The following is a 15,125-nucleotide window of genomic DNA, read 5'->3' as shown; positions in this document are numbered from 1 at the left end:
TTGTCACACGAGAAGACTTCCAGTGAGGTTTGTTGACAAAGTTGGGCACTGTAACTCAAGGTTTTCCAATTCAAAGATTAGGTTACAAGCAAAACATAAACTCCTTTGCCATTTGATGCTTTGCATGAATTGTTCACTCAACAGTATCATCCTGCTGGGAAATGTAGTATAAGAAAAAAAATGTGATTGATACTACTATGACTGCTCTATTATGTAGAAAATAATGGATGATTGCTCTGAAGCTGTAGCTAAACAAAGTAAGACTGTGTGGTGTCATTTAGTCCAAAAGTTGTAAATCTTTCCCCATTTTTCTTGCTGCCTATATGAAATTCAATACTTCTCATCTTGCATCTTTCAAAAAGAAAACAGAAGAAGGGAACATTAAAGAATTATTTTTAAAATGTAATAGGAGTATAAATTGATGTAAAGAGAAATAAAATGTAGCTTTTGCTTTCATTCTGTGACAAAAGTGGACTCTGGCAACAAAATGTATTTTATTTAAAATATCTTAAAAGCTACATTAAAGGAAAAATGTATTCTCTAATCCATTGAAACAAGTTTTTTATGCCAAATTAAATAATGATATTTTATATTTGAATAAACAATTTTATAGGTGTCCAAATATATGTCCTCTCTCTCCCAATCCCTCATTATCCCTACATCTATTTCAGTTCTGCCTCAATCTTTTTATCTGTCTCTAAGTATCATTCATCCTAGAAACTATAATTTCTAAGAATTGCTAGATTCTCCAGAGTATTAAAAAAATAACTGTCAATATTTCTAGCAAGGAGTAAATAATTATTTTCAGAAAATAAGCATAAATTGGAGGAAGAGCAAATTTATGTCTAGCACTATGGAGAATGCTTTATAATGTCTACAAAGAAAGCCCTTAGTAAGTTAGTAGTATTCATTCCATATTACAAATAGATAAATTAAAGCTCAGAGAGGTTTTGTAATAGCTCCAAATCACAGAACTATCATGGGGTAGGGCAATGATTCTAACTCCTGTCTAATGCCTGAATTCATGCTCTTCTACTATACCAATCTGCCTGTTTAGATACATTGTATCCCATCACTACTGGCAGGGAATAAAAGACCTCTGAATTTATATTTGATCAATATGGGCAAGTCCACAATTTTTTAATATGTACAAATGAGAAAAGTAAAGTCATCAGGGATGGCTCTGTGACTATTTCCTTTGGCTTTTTTGAAAATAACTATCTATCCAAATACACATTGTATAATTTATATTGGACTTTGTCCCTTGAATTACTAGTAGAGAACCCAAGGAAATCCTAAAGAAGTAGATTACATAAGGCCACAGACTTCTCTAATGTGATCTCCACTTGATTTGGATATTGTTTTTGTTATACAGGATTCTGACAGTTTTACTGAGTAATAGGACACATCCCCAGGAAAACTGTCTTATACCACATAGACATTCTTACATTTTCTATTTCTTCTTTTCTGTAGCTCCTAATATTCTCATTTTACTCATTTAGTGTTATTCTGATTTTAATTATGTGCATAAATTTCTAAAATGGGTGCATTCACATCTCTCTCTCTCTGTCTCTGCCTCTCTCTCTCTCTCTCTCTCTCTCTCTCTCTCTATATATATATATATATATATATATATATATATATATATAAAACCAGTACAGCAAGTTTTTGGAAACCAAATGTCACAAAAATTAAAGGCATTTATTTAAATGAGAGGTAAATTTGTTACTCCAAAGAAACTGGATTGCATCCTATAAAAGAGTAGAATATAAACATGAATTAGCAATGTTTGAAACTTCAGGGTTACAGTCAAAATCCATTATTTTCATTGCCAAGATCAATGTAATGAAACATAGAAGTTTTACACTTTCAGGTCTTATGTTTAAATCTTTAATCCATTTTGAGTTGCTTTTGTATATAGTGTAAGATTGGGATCCAGTTTCATCCTTTTACATATGGACATTCAGTTTCCCAGAATCATTTTTTGAAAAGACTACCCTCTCTCCAATGTATATTCTGGTCCTCTTGTTGGAATTCAATTAACTGTACATTCATGGATTTACTTTTGGGTCCTCTGTTCTGTTCCATTTGTCTATGTATCTGTCTTTATACAAGTATCATATTATTTTATTTACTATAGCTTTATGTACATTATGAAATCAGGAAGTACAATGCCTCCAGATTTGTTCTTTCTCAGGATCACTTTGGTTACTCCAGATCTTTTGTTGTTCTATATGAATTTTAGTTGTTTTTCTATTTCTGAAAAAAAAGAAATCCATTGTGTTTTTTATGGAAATAGCGTTGAAGCATAGATTTCTTTGGATAATATTAGCATTTTAATAATGTTTGTTCTTCTAAACCATGAACATAAAATATCTTTCCATTTATTTGTGTCTTCAATTTCTTTCATTAATGTATAATAGTTTTTAGTGTACAGTCTTTTACCTCCTTGATTAAGTTTATTCCCAAGTACATTATTCTTCTTGATGCTATTATAAATGGGATTGATTTCTTAATTGCCTTTCAGATATCTCATTTTAATTTATAGAAACATAACAGATTTTTGCATGTTGATTTTGTACACTGAAACTTTACTGAATATGTTCATTAGTTCTAACAGATTGTTTATGGAGTCTTTGTAGGGCTTTTTATTTAAAAGTTTATATCATCTGCAAACAGACTATTTTACTTCTTCCTTTATGATTTGAATACTTTTTTTCCCTTTGCTTGTCTAATTGCTGTGGCTAGAATTTGTAGTGATATGTTGGATTGAAATGGTGAGACTGGGCATCTTTGTCTTGTTCTTGAGCTGAGAGAGAAAGATTTCCATTTTTTTTTTTCATTGCGCATGATGCTAGCTGTGGGCTTGTCATATATAGCCCTTATTATGTCGAGGTATGTTCTTTCCATGTGTCATTTGTTGAGCATTTCTAGCATGAATGTGTCAAATATTTTATCTGCATCTATTTGATGATCAAGTGATTTTTTACTCTTCATTTCTTCATTCTTTTTTTTAATGTGCAAATCACAATTTTATCTGCATATGTTGAACAATTCTTGCATTCCAAGGATGAATCCCACACAATCATGGTGTATGCTTTTGTTAGTGTGTTGTTAGAATCAGTTTGCTAATATTTTGTTGAGGAATTCTGCATCTATGTTCATCAGGATATTGGCCTATAATTTTATCAAAAACAGGCAACAAAAACAAAAATAGACAAGTTGGACTATATCAAACTAAAAAGTTTCTGCACAGTAAAGGAAACAATCAAGAAAGTGAAAAGGCAACCTAAGATATGGGAGAAAATATTTTCAGCTCATATCATATTATCTGATAAGTGTTTAATTTCCAACATATATAAGGAACTTCAGTAACTCAACTTAAAAAAAAAAAAAAAAAACAACTAAGTAAAAAAAAAAATGGGCAAAGGCCTTGAATGTCTCCAAAAAGATATAAGAATGGCTAATAGGTTTATGAAAAGGTATTCTACGTAACTAATCATCAAAAATGCAAATCAAGGGGCGCCTGGGTGGCGCAGTCGGTTAAGCGTCCGACTTCAGCCAGGTCACGATCTCGCAGTCCGTGAGTTCGAGCCCCGCGTCGGGCTCTGGGCTGATGGCTCAGAGCCTGGAGCCTGTTTCCGATTCTGTGTCTCCCTCTCTCTCTGCCCCTCGCCCGTTCATGCTCTGTCTCTCTCTGTCCCAAAAATAAATAAACGTTGAAAAAAAAAATTTTAATAAAAAAAAAAAAAAATGCAAATCAAAACTACAATGAGCTATCTCACACTTGTTGGGATGGTTATTATTACAGTAACAAAAGATAAAAGTATTGGCAAGGATGGGAAGAAATTGGAATGCGCCCTGCACATTCACGGGACCGAAAAATGGTGCAGTTATTATGAAAAACATAGAAGTTCTCAGAAATTAAAAATGGAACTATCATATGATCCAGTAATCCAAATTCTGGGTATATATATCCAAAAGAATTGAAATCAGGATCAAAGAAATACCTGCACTCACATATTCATTACAGCATCATTCACAATAGCTAACGTATGGAAACAACTCAAATATCTTTTGACCAAATGAATGGATAAAGAAAATGTTGTGTATACATACAATAGAATATTATTCCACCTTAGAAAGAAGGAAATCCTATCCTTTGTGACAATATGAATAGACCTGAAAGACATTATGCTAATTGAAACAAGCCAGTCACAAAGACCAAGACTGTGTAATTGCATTAGATGAGTTATCAAAGAGTCAAAAGTCATAGAAACACAATGGAATGGTGGCTGTCAGTTGATGTGGAGGAGGGAAAAATGAAAGTTGTTCAATGTGTACAAAGTCACAGTTATACAAGACAAACAAGTTCTGGAGATCTGTTGTACAACCTAGTGCCTATAGTTAACAATAAAATGTGGAGCATTTAAAAATTTAAGAGGGTAGAGAATTTATGCTGTGTTCCTAACAGAATAAATGAATTAATTAAATTAAAAAATAAAATCTGGTAGTTTTCTCTCTTTATCCTTGAAAATGTTACAGAATTAAATATAGAAGGAACACCTATAAATAATTATATCCAGACTTAGGAACAAAACCCTTTGAATCTTTTATTTATATTGTTACTTATGGGATGAATTTGAAAGTTCTATAAATATAGATATAGTGAGGCCTGCATTGCTATAACTTACAAATGCTACTTCTGATTTTAATAGGATGTTAACGTATAATCTCAAAAAGTTATTTAAAATGTATTATTTTGACCTCTAAGAGCTTAAAGTAAAAACATGATTTCATGATTCATGATTTCATGTCATTTCAAATACATTCATGTGACTGAATCTATGAACAAAATTATATTAAATCTTCCCCTAAAATTTTTCTCAAAGTTACATGCTGCTAAATAGTAAGTGGTTCACTGATTAAAGGAACAGTAACTAGTATTTTAATGTTGTAACTAGGGAAACATATTGAAAAATACTTGACTAACATTAAAAGAAAATCAGAATAGAGAATTGAAATTAAACTCTGTCTTACAACTTTCATCATAAAGAACAAAGAAAACTAAAGTATTCAATTACTTGTCACCTAAATTATTTTTAAAGAGAAAGTGGATTGCAAATTGATATTTAGCAGAAATATATAAAAGGCATAGAGAAGTTACGGTGGACCTTATCCAGGTCATTAACTTTAGCTTTCTTTTATCTTTATCTACCTTAAGAATTTTCTTTAAAAAAACTTTTTTTAATGTTTATTTACCTTTGAGACAGAGACAGACACAGAATGCGATTGGGGGAGGGGTAGAGTGAGAGGGAGAATCGAAGCAGGCTCCAGGCTCCAAAAGCTGTCAGCACAGAGCCAGATCCAGATCCGGGACTCCAACTCACAAGCCCTGAGATCATTACCTGAGCCGAAGTGGGCCTCCCAACCAACTGAGCCGCCCAGGTGACCCAAGAATTTTCTTTTTAAATATTTGCTTGCAATGATGGTTGAACTAGTGAGACCAAATATAGATAAAGATATACTAGTAGTCAGGACTTGGATAAGATCTTTCTCCCTGCTTGGATCCACCAATATCTACATATACTCGTTGATTTAAAGAGAAATAAGATTCCTGAGACAATGCTTTAACCTTGTTCAAGAACTCAATTGAGAAATAGGCATGCCAAACTAGACAGTCCTCCAAGTATCAGGGGCCCTGCAACAAATTACAATAATTAGATTTGTAAAATCATCTAACAAATCAGATTGAGGAGCAAGGGTAATAGTCATTCCAAGTACATCCAGACCCAATCTTAAAACAACCATCCTGTGGCATATGCGGACTGGGGGAAGAAAGTGTCCGTGACTTTTCTCATAGAGAGCACATTTGATAAATCATGGTACTTGGAGTTCCAAGCAATTTAGCTATAACTAAAAATCCATCTTGAGCATCCCCACTCTATCCATATCTCTTTCGCTACGTAATAGTTGTGTTGTTCTTGTTGTTGTTTTGTTTTGTTTTGTTTTGTTTTAAAAAAAGAATGAATGGTACATTTTTCCCCATTACTTCATGATACAATCGGGAAACGTCGGCAGTGATGGCAAAGCATTTCTAGCACTAAATGGAGAAAACAGCCCAGGGATTGATGTTGGTGGCAGGGCAGTGAGCTCTTAAGGTGGCAGTAACCACAGAGACTGCTGCAGAAAAGCCCTGCTCTATAGCCAGTCGCGCTTTGTGAGGGCGAGTGTTCGATACATACGGGTCTTTCTGGCAGAATCTTCCACGAAAAGAGAAGAGATGTCTTCATCCACTCCTGCTTCATTCTTTGCGATACAAGTGTATGCTCCTGTATCTTCATAGCGCACATTGCTTATATGAACCTCGCTGCCATTTGCTGAAAACAGAAGGCAAATGCAACTTGTAAACTCCAATTTCAGTTTTGGTACAGTGCTTTCCGATTACACAGTCAAACAGTTCTCTTAGCTTGTCCTAATTAAACTGCTTTCCTTCCTACTTTCATGCTTTGGAGGCATGCCAAATTATTCCAAAAGCATTCAAGTGTTTCATAAACTGTGTTGTCATTCTGCTAACAGAGAACCCAAAACTCTGTATCAAATGCACACGCTTTATATTTTATATTTATTTCTTATTTCCTACTTGGTATAGGTATTTCATATTGATAACTATAATTCCCTTTATTTATTTATTTTTAGTATTCAAAATTCACTTTGTCTTAAGTTTTACAAAATTTTAAAATAATAACAATATGTTTTATATACAGGAGAATACATATAAAAAGACTTCATAAAGGAATTAAGCCAGCTACATCATACAAGTATAGTGCAATTACCACTTGTCAAGTACATTATTGAGCGTGTATTAAATATCTGGAATTATAAGGTAAGGGAACTATTAAGTAAGGAAAACAGAAAGATAAAAACACATGATTTGTCTGCAAGATTTCAATCTTTTGCCAGGAATATATGTAAACAATATTATAATATGGAAATTAACACTGTCAATGTATAACCAAAGGGTTAAGGGAATAATAGCTCAACTTTTAAATCTTAGTAAAATAATTTTTTAAGCTAATCCCTAATTAATGAGTTGTATTCCCTAATGGGGATACCAGAGTATAATTAAAAACTGACTATATGTAGGAAATATACAAGGTGGTGTTACACATATTATGTGTTAATTGTCCTAAGTAATACATAATTATCAGAAGCAGAATCCGAGACTCAGAGAATGATGGTACATAAATCACTCAACTCAAAAGATGGGGGCTGGATGCCTATCAGACTCCCAAATCCAGTGTTTATTGTGCTCATTTTTTTTTCCTCTTTTACTTTATTTCTTTAAGTCTTTCTGTGTGTGTTTGTACCCATTATTATCTAATCACAAGAACACCATGCACCATGTCCTGTGTGGTTGTCTGGCAGAAAAACAGTGGGAAAAGAGCTTGAAATGCGAGTGGCTCTCAAGGGATGTGAATAGGAGGATATGGAGAGGCAGCGAGTGTTTGGGGAGAAAGAGCCAGACTACTTGAACCTCTTTCTCACTTTGTAGATGTTATTACACACCTCCACCATCCCCCACCCCCATCCATTGTTGAGAGTCACTACTCCAAAAGGGAGGTTGGTGATTTGTTTTTGTTTTTGTTTCTTTGCTGTAAAAGGCCTGGTAAATATTTTGTGCTTTATAAGCCATATCATATCTGTGACAACTGCCCACTTCTGCCATACTGGCATAAAGGAGCCATGACAATACTTTACAACATGAGTGTGGCTGTGTTCTAAAGGCAAACAAAAACAAAGCCGCCCCCCCCCCCCCCACAATTGACTTTATTCACAAAACAGGCATTTTCCCAGATCTGGCATGTGGACCTTAGTTGGCAGACACCTGCTCTGAAAAATAAGGAGTGAACATGCATTTAAGCCTGCATCAGCTTCTTGTTTTACATGAAATATGGCTCTCTCCAAAGAACATACTTTTTCTTAAGACCCACAACTTCACAACTTCAATTCTCTAGATTTGTTTTGAAATATCGTCAATTTATTCCTTCCTTAAACTTTCTCTTCTCAATATTCTTATATGTTCTCCTAACCTACATGCCTCACTGTCTTCCTCCTTCTCTACATAATCCACCATTTCTAAATATTTTCTACTCTATTGCCAGAATGAGCAATTCCCTCGTCCATTTATCATTCTGACACACAGGCCTTACTAACTGCCCAAACTGCAACAAGCTGACATATCTCCACACTTGGTGTCTCTGTATCTAGTTTTTTTGAGTACATTAAGAGACTACTGCATAGGCAAATTTACAGATTTTGAAATTCACAGTTTTCAGTTTGCAAGGTGTTCAATGCTACTTGCTATTTATTTCACCTGACCTTTATGGTTACATGCCTTTCATTTCCTGCTCCATTTTTATTTCAAATCTTTACTATGTTTGATGTTTCCCATCGTAATTATAACTTCTTAATCTACGCAAGTGACCTTGCTTTTAAATAATGAAATACATACATGTAATTAGAAAGTAAACTCAAATCATTTTGCAGTATACATGGTTATTAAATCATCACATTTTATTACCTTAAACTAACACAATGTTATGTCAATTAGATTTCAGTAAAAGCTGGGAAAACGAGTTAGGCCAATTTCCTATTTCCATCTACATTTTTACATTTATTTACATTTCAAAGGAAACTCTCTCCTGTTTCTTTGCATGGGAAATCTCTCTTTTCTTTCTGATTTCTATGATTATTTGGTCATCCTTCCTCACCTCCATCATCTCCACATCTTTTTCCTTACTAATATTCCTTCAAATTGATGCACTGTTTAAGAAAAAATATCTTTATTTGCCCTAATTCTTACCCTCAGTGGCAGCTAACTTTTCTTTTTCTTCCTTTCAAAACTGGAGAGATTTTTATACTTCCTACTTCCTTTTCATTTCCAAACCCACTGAAGACTAATTGCTACTATCACTGCTTTTTTAAATGTCAAAAGGCCAAACCTAATCACCTAACTCACAAATACATTTCAGTGACTTTCCTTAACCTTTCTATGCATTTGACATTGTTGAACACTTTCCCATACTTAGCTTTATTTTCTTCTGTAGAATCACCTTAATTTCATGCTTCCTTGTTGATTTTCAGTCTCCTTGTGTTATTTACCTTGATTTGCCTTCCAATTAAACATTTCTGCTTTTCTAGGATTTTACTTCCTCTCATTAACATATCATCTCATCCATGGACATAGTTATGGAGTCTGTGCCTAGACTTGGACCTCACATATTAATGCCAACTAAGCATTTGTTGAATAAATGGATAATTGAATAACTATAGTATTTGGTAATATGTAATCATATAGAAAGTCCTATGAAATTCAACACTCCAATGCACTCAGAGTTATCTCGTAGGTTGTGTTCCCCACTCACCTTTCATTTGTCACATTCTCTCAAAACTTTAGCTATTTTCTCATTTTTAAAAATGATAATAGCTATCCTACAAGGGCCCACACTCTTTCAATATTGAATCTAGAGTGTAACCAAACCCCTGAATTTACCTCCCTGTATATTCCTAGAGGCAAAGATATAACTTGCCCATCTAATATGGCTTACTAGTATTAAATGGGCAAGAGATGACAAAATCAGAAACTAATTAGAACTTTCTTCACTTTAATTTGTGTTAATCAGATCAATCTTCTTCTCTTCTAAGATTATAGACACTAAAGATATGATCAGCAGATGTAAACATGTTGGTTTACTTATATTAATATGGAGATTTGTAGCATTCAGGTTTTAAAGGTCAAAATTACTTTCCCATGTCATTTTTGAAAAAAAAAATAGTAGATATTTCAAAAAAAAGTATTTAAAAACATATATTGAAACATTCTTTGTCAAAGTGGAATAAGAATTGATGTCTGTGCTTATAGAAATAATGCCAAAATGAAAATACATTCATTTCTAGCAGTATGAATTGCAGGAATTTAAAGCAAGCAATAAAGAATATCATGTCATGCAACAGATACTCCAGTAAAATGACCTGTCATGTTCTACTCTTGATGGTGAATATAAGATATACATTTTTCAACCTACTGGTATAATCAACGTATATGCAACTGCTTTTGCACAAAGATATTTTTTGTTTTCTACTTACCACATATTAATGATTATTATATGTGTAATAATTGATTAATTATAGTTACACATTAGATTATTAAAATTTAGGATATTTTATACATTAGAATTCAATAATAATATTCATAACCTTAAACCAATTTGGTAATGTTTTTATTTTCCTCTGTCTTCATTTGCAAAGTATACTACAAAACATCCACTAAGGAATTTCCATATTATTTATACTTCCTATAATGTATTTTAAAAGTATGATTTAAACATTTAATTGGCCCCTGCAGAAAGGTATTCTCTGAAGACATCCACCTATTCTGTTCAGCATATCTGCTATAATCCATAAGACAAGTATTTAAAAGATACATAATATAATATTTTATTTATTGCTAAAATAATGACATAATTAGTATGACAAGATTATTATTGAAAACACTAAAAATAGTAAAGGGCTCTATTTCAGATATAATGTGTTAGAAACAGCTATATTCTTTTCATATTCATGACATTTTGTTGTCATCTACTTTTTTTTTTAAGTCACGTAAACTGTGTTATAAATTTTAATGTAAAATTTCCACATGGTCATTTGAGAGGAGAAAATGAAACTGAAAAGCACCTTGAAGTGTGAGTTGTTTGGACAGCTTTGGTGTAATATCGATTCCATTCTTCAGCCAGCCAAGCTGAGGGTTTGGTATGCCCTCTGCATGGCACCTGAGACTTGCAGTTACCCCAGGTTCTCGAGCCTGACTCTCTGGATACACCCGGATCACTGGAGGGACTACAAGAAGAAATGGGAAAAAAGTGAGTTACTAAGCCATATTCTGTGATTTTCCAAAAATTGCAATATGATAAAATTGCCAATTATATATTCTAATGATATGTAATTCTGCAGATCTTAGTTTCCAAATATCAATATCTCCAAAAATTTGCCACTATTCCTTGCATCAAGGTCATTATGAGACTGTGTCAGGAAAAATACAAGCTGAGCCTGGAATATCCTGTTTTGGTAATAAAGGAGGTTTTCAAAGGATGATAGAAACAACAATAAAATACAGAATCCAAGGGTGCCTGGGTGGCTCAGTTGCTTAAGCATCTGAGTTCAGCTCAAGTCATCAGCTCACTGTTCATGAGTTCGAGCCCCACATCAGGCTCCATGCTGACAGCTCAGAGACTGGAACCTACTTCGGATTCTGTGTCTCCCTCTCTCTCTGCTCCTCCCTTGCTCACTCTCTGTCTCTCTCAAAAATAAACACATTATAAACAAAAAAATCTTAAAAACAAAACACAAAAGCCAGCTTAAAGGGGCTCATATTTGCCAAATATATTAAAATTTGGGCATTAAAATAATTAACAACTCTAAAGAACTATAAGGAACAAAATAAGACTTGAAGAATTCAGTTATAGGGTCCCCTGGGTGGCTCGGTCGGTTAAGCATCCAACTTCTGCTCAGGTCATGATCTAGCAGTTCATGAGTTTGAGCCCCACATCGGGCTCCGTGCTGACAGCTCAGAGCCTGGAGCCTACTTCAGATTCTGTGTCTCCTTCTCTCTCTACCCCTCCCCCACTCATGCTCTGTCTCTCTCTCTCTCTCTCTCTCAAAAATAAATAAAACATAAAAAATTTAAAAAAAGAATTCAGTTATATAAACAAATAATGAATATATAAATGAGAAAGAACAAAAATATTTTCCTTACCATAGCATGTTTAAAAGATCAGAGTAACAATTATGTTTATAGAAGCATCCAAAAAATAAAATATTTAGAAATATTTAGAATATTTAGAAATGAATTTAACCAAGGAGGTGTAAGATTTTTACACTGAACACTGCAAAATGAGTTGAAAGAATTTAAAGAAAAACACATAAGTGAAAAGTCATTTGTTTATTAATTGAAATAATTAATTAGTAGGACAGTAAGAATGGGTAAGAATTGTCTGTGAGATGATAAGACTCCAAAAAAATCGATCTATAGATACAATGTAATCCCAATCAAAATTCCAACTGCATTTTTTTTGTAGAAATGGAAGAGCTAATCTTCAGCTTTATATGGAACTACAAGGGACCCCAAATAGCCAAAACAATCTTGAAAAAGAAGACAAAACTGGAGGTCTCATATATCCCAATTTTCAAATGTATATATATGTAGACAACACACACACATATAGTATAGTAATCAAAACAATGTGATAACTGGCATAAAGAGAAAATCAAATCTATGGATATAGACTTGGGATGCCAAAATAAACCTATTAATCTACGGTTAATGGATTTTCAACAAGGATTCCAAAAAAGAGTCTTTTCAAGAATTGATTCTGAAACAACTGGATATCCATATGAAAAAGAATGAACTTGAACCCCTACCTCACAACATATATAAAAATTAACTCAAAATTAATCAGACTTAAATGTAGGAACTGAAATAATAAAACACTTAGAAGAAAACATAAGGATAAATTATCCTGACTTTATATTTTACCATGGTTTCTTAGATATGACCCCAAAATACAAGCAACAAAAGAAAAATTAATAAACTGAACTCATTAAAATTAAAATTTGGGGTGCTCAAAGGACACTATCAAGAAAGTATAAACACAACTCACAGAGTAAAAACATATTTGCAAATTATATCTTATAACATACTAGTATCTAGTATATACAATGAGCTGTTGTAACCTAGCAACAAAAGACTAACATCCCCTTCCACACAGCAAAGGAAATTGTCAGCAAAATGAAAAGGAAACCTATAGAATGGGAGGAACTATTTGTAAGCCAGATATCTGATAAGTCATTAATATATAAATATACAATGAGCTCATATAATTTAACAGAAAAAAAGCAAATAAAAATGGGCAAAGTACCTAAACAGACATTTTTTAATGAAGACATTCAATGACCAACAGGTTAATGACAAGGTACTCAACATTACTCAACATTACTGCTTATCAGGTAAATGCAAACCAAAACCACTTCATATTTGTTAGGATGTCTATTTTAAAAGGCAAGAGATAACAACCATTGGTAAGGATATGGAGAAAACAGAGCCCTTGTACACTGCTGGTGGACATGTAAATTGGTACAACCACTATGGAAAATAGTATGGGGGCTCCTACAAAAATTAAAAATAGAACTACTTCCAAGTCAGTAAATTCTAACTTTATGCTCAAGTAAGCTTTAACTGACACAGATTCCTTCTGAACTTTATCCTCAATATTCTCCCAGGAAAAATAAGATTGGATTTGTGTATCTTCTTTTACCCTGTGTCAGTTCTTCTGCTGATAGAAAGTAATACCATCAGCAATAATACTTTAAGAGTAAAAATAATAATATGTTCATAGATGCCATAGAATATTTGTGTTGTACTTCCTATAGTCATGTTGCTTTAAAGATGAGTCACATAGAAGTTTGAAGCCTTCCCCAGGACACAGAGCTTGTTAGAGTCCAGAGTTGAGATGAAACTCCAGGAGGCCATGATTCCTCAGCCAATGTTCTTCGCTTTTCATGCTGTCCCTAATCAACCTGGCTGATCTTCGTCTCTAATAGCCACTGATTTAGCCAATAGGAAAAAAAATACACAAAAATCTGAAGGGTAGTAAAAACATGTTCCAAATTTGACTGATCAGTAATCCCTATGGCAATCAATCAATCAGTCAGCCAATCATAAAAATTACCTTACAATCCAGCAGTCCCACTACTGGGTATATACCCAAAGGAAACAAAATCACTATCTTTAGAGAGATAACTGTAGTCTTATGTTCATAGCAGCATTATTCGCAATAGCCAAGGTAAGGAAACAAACTTAAGTGCCCATCAATGGCTGAATGATAAAGAAAATATGGTATATATATGACGAAATATTATTCAGCCTTACAAAGGACATTCTGTCACTTGTAAGAACACAGAAGGCATATTGTAAGTGAAATAAACCAGACAGAGAAAAAAAGATACTGTATGGATGACTTATAATGTAAAACTTAAAAACAACAAACAGCAATAAAACCAACAACAGTAAGAAAATTATGTTGACTGCAACCTCAGAAAAGACCTAATACCAGACCATCTGCTTAAGCTGTTCTCAAATTCTTTAGTTATCTCATTTCTCTGCTTATAATCTCATAACTCTATATCTCTATTTTCCTGTTATTTCATATGAAAACAAATGTTATTTTAAACCACTAAGTTTGAGGATAATTTATTGTTCACTAATCTCTCTCTCTCTCTCTATGTGTATATATATATATATATATATATATATATATATATATATATATATATTATCTGCACTGCCAGCGCAGAGCCCAACACGGGGCTCAAACCCACGAACTGTGAGATCATGACCTGAGCCAAAATGAAAAGCCGGACACTTAACCAACTGAGCCACCCAGGTGCCTTTAGCATTTGTTATTTAGAATGACCATGAAAGCATATGCACCCTGCATTTGCCTTAGTAATAATATGACTTGGTAAATAAAGAAAAACACTATGGTTTTCAGTGAAAAAATTTTCTGCAGGAGCTATCTTAGCAGAAGACAATGGACAGATATGCTCACCTGGGCCATTTTGCTCTTTGGTTAACTAATATACTTTGAACTACCTGATTTCTTTTATTTTCACCCAATGGAATGCCAGTCAAAGATGCAATGTGGATAACTAAACTGGGAGACTCTCTTTAGGATCTCAACTTTAGACCTAAGTTAATTTCACCACTGTTCTTTCTAGTGACTGGAGGAGCCATTGTATATACAAATTAGATTGACTAATGAATAAATGTCAGCCTTCTAGAGTTACTGAAGATATAAAAGCAATTCAAACCAAGAGACTAGTTGAAGCCACAATCAGGACTATAGATATGTTTATCATCCTACTGTCCCCTTCTTTTTGGCTGTGTACGAGAGCTCTTAAACTAGACTCAAATCAGCTCTGATATGGAGACAAAGGGAAGGAAGGGGTCCTCAAAAAGTCCCAGTAATCCTTTGAATTTGCAGCTGCTTCTTTACTTTATGAATTGC

At 33.5% G+C, this 15,125-nt stretch overlaps 1 protein-coding gene across 6 annotated transcripts in view; it reads right to left on the bottom strand.

The window, feature by feature from the left end:
* Positions 1–15,125, bottom strand: part of FSTL5 (follistatin like 5) — a 780,922-nt gene that overhangs the window by 136,867 nt on the left and 628,930 nt on the right. For all 6 annotated transcript variants that reach the window (XM_086703952.1, XM_086703953.1, XM_086703951.1 and 3 more), the window contains exons 9-10: positions 10,738–10,899; positions 6,246–6,380 (exon numbers count right to left, since the gene is read on the bottom strand). In XM_086703952.1, the coding sequence (XP_086560078.1) occupies positions 6,246–6,380; positions 10,738–10,899 (297 nt within the window). The remainder of the gene's footprint in view (positions 1–6,245; positions 6,381–10,737; positions 10,900–15,125) is intronic.

The sequence above is a fragment of the Puma concolor genome, chromosome B1 (genome assembly GCF_028749965.1).
Source record: "Puma concolor isolate L17-30 chromosome B1, mPumCon1.1.hap2, whole genome shotgun sequence".
In the NCBI taxonomy this organism is placed as follows: domain Eukaryota; kingdom Metazoa; phylum Chordata; class Mammalia; order Carnivora; family Felidae; genus Puma; species Puma concolor.
The sequence above is the reverse complement of the archived record's forward strand: the minus strand, read 5'-3'. Positions and strand labels throughout refer to the sequence as shown.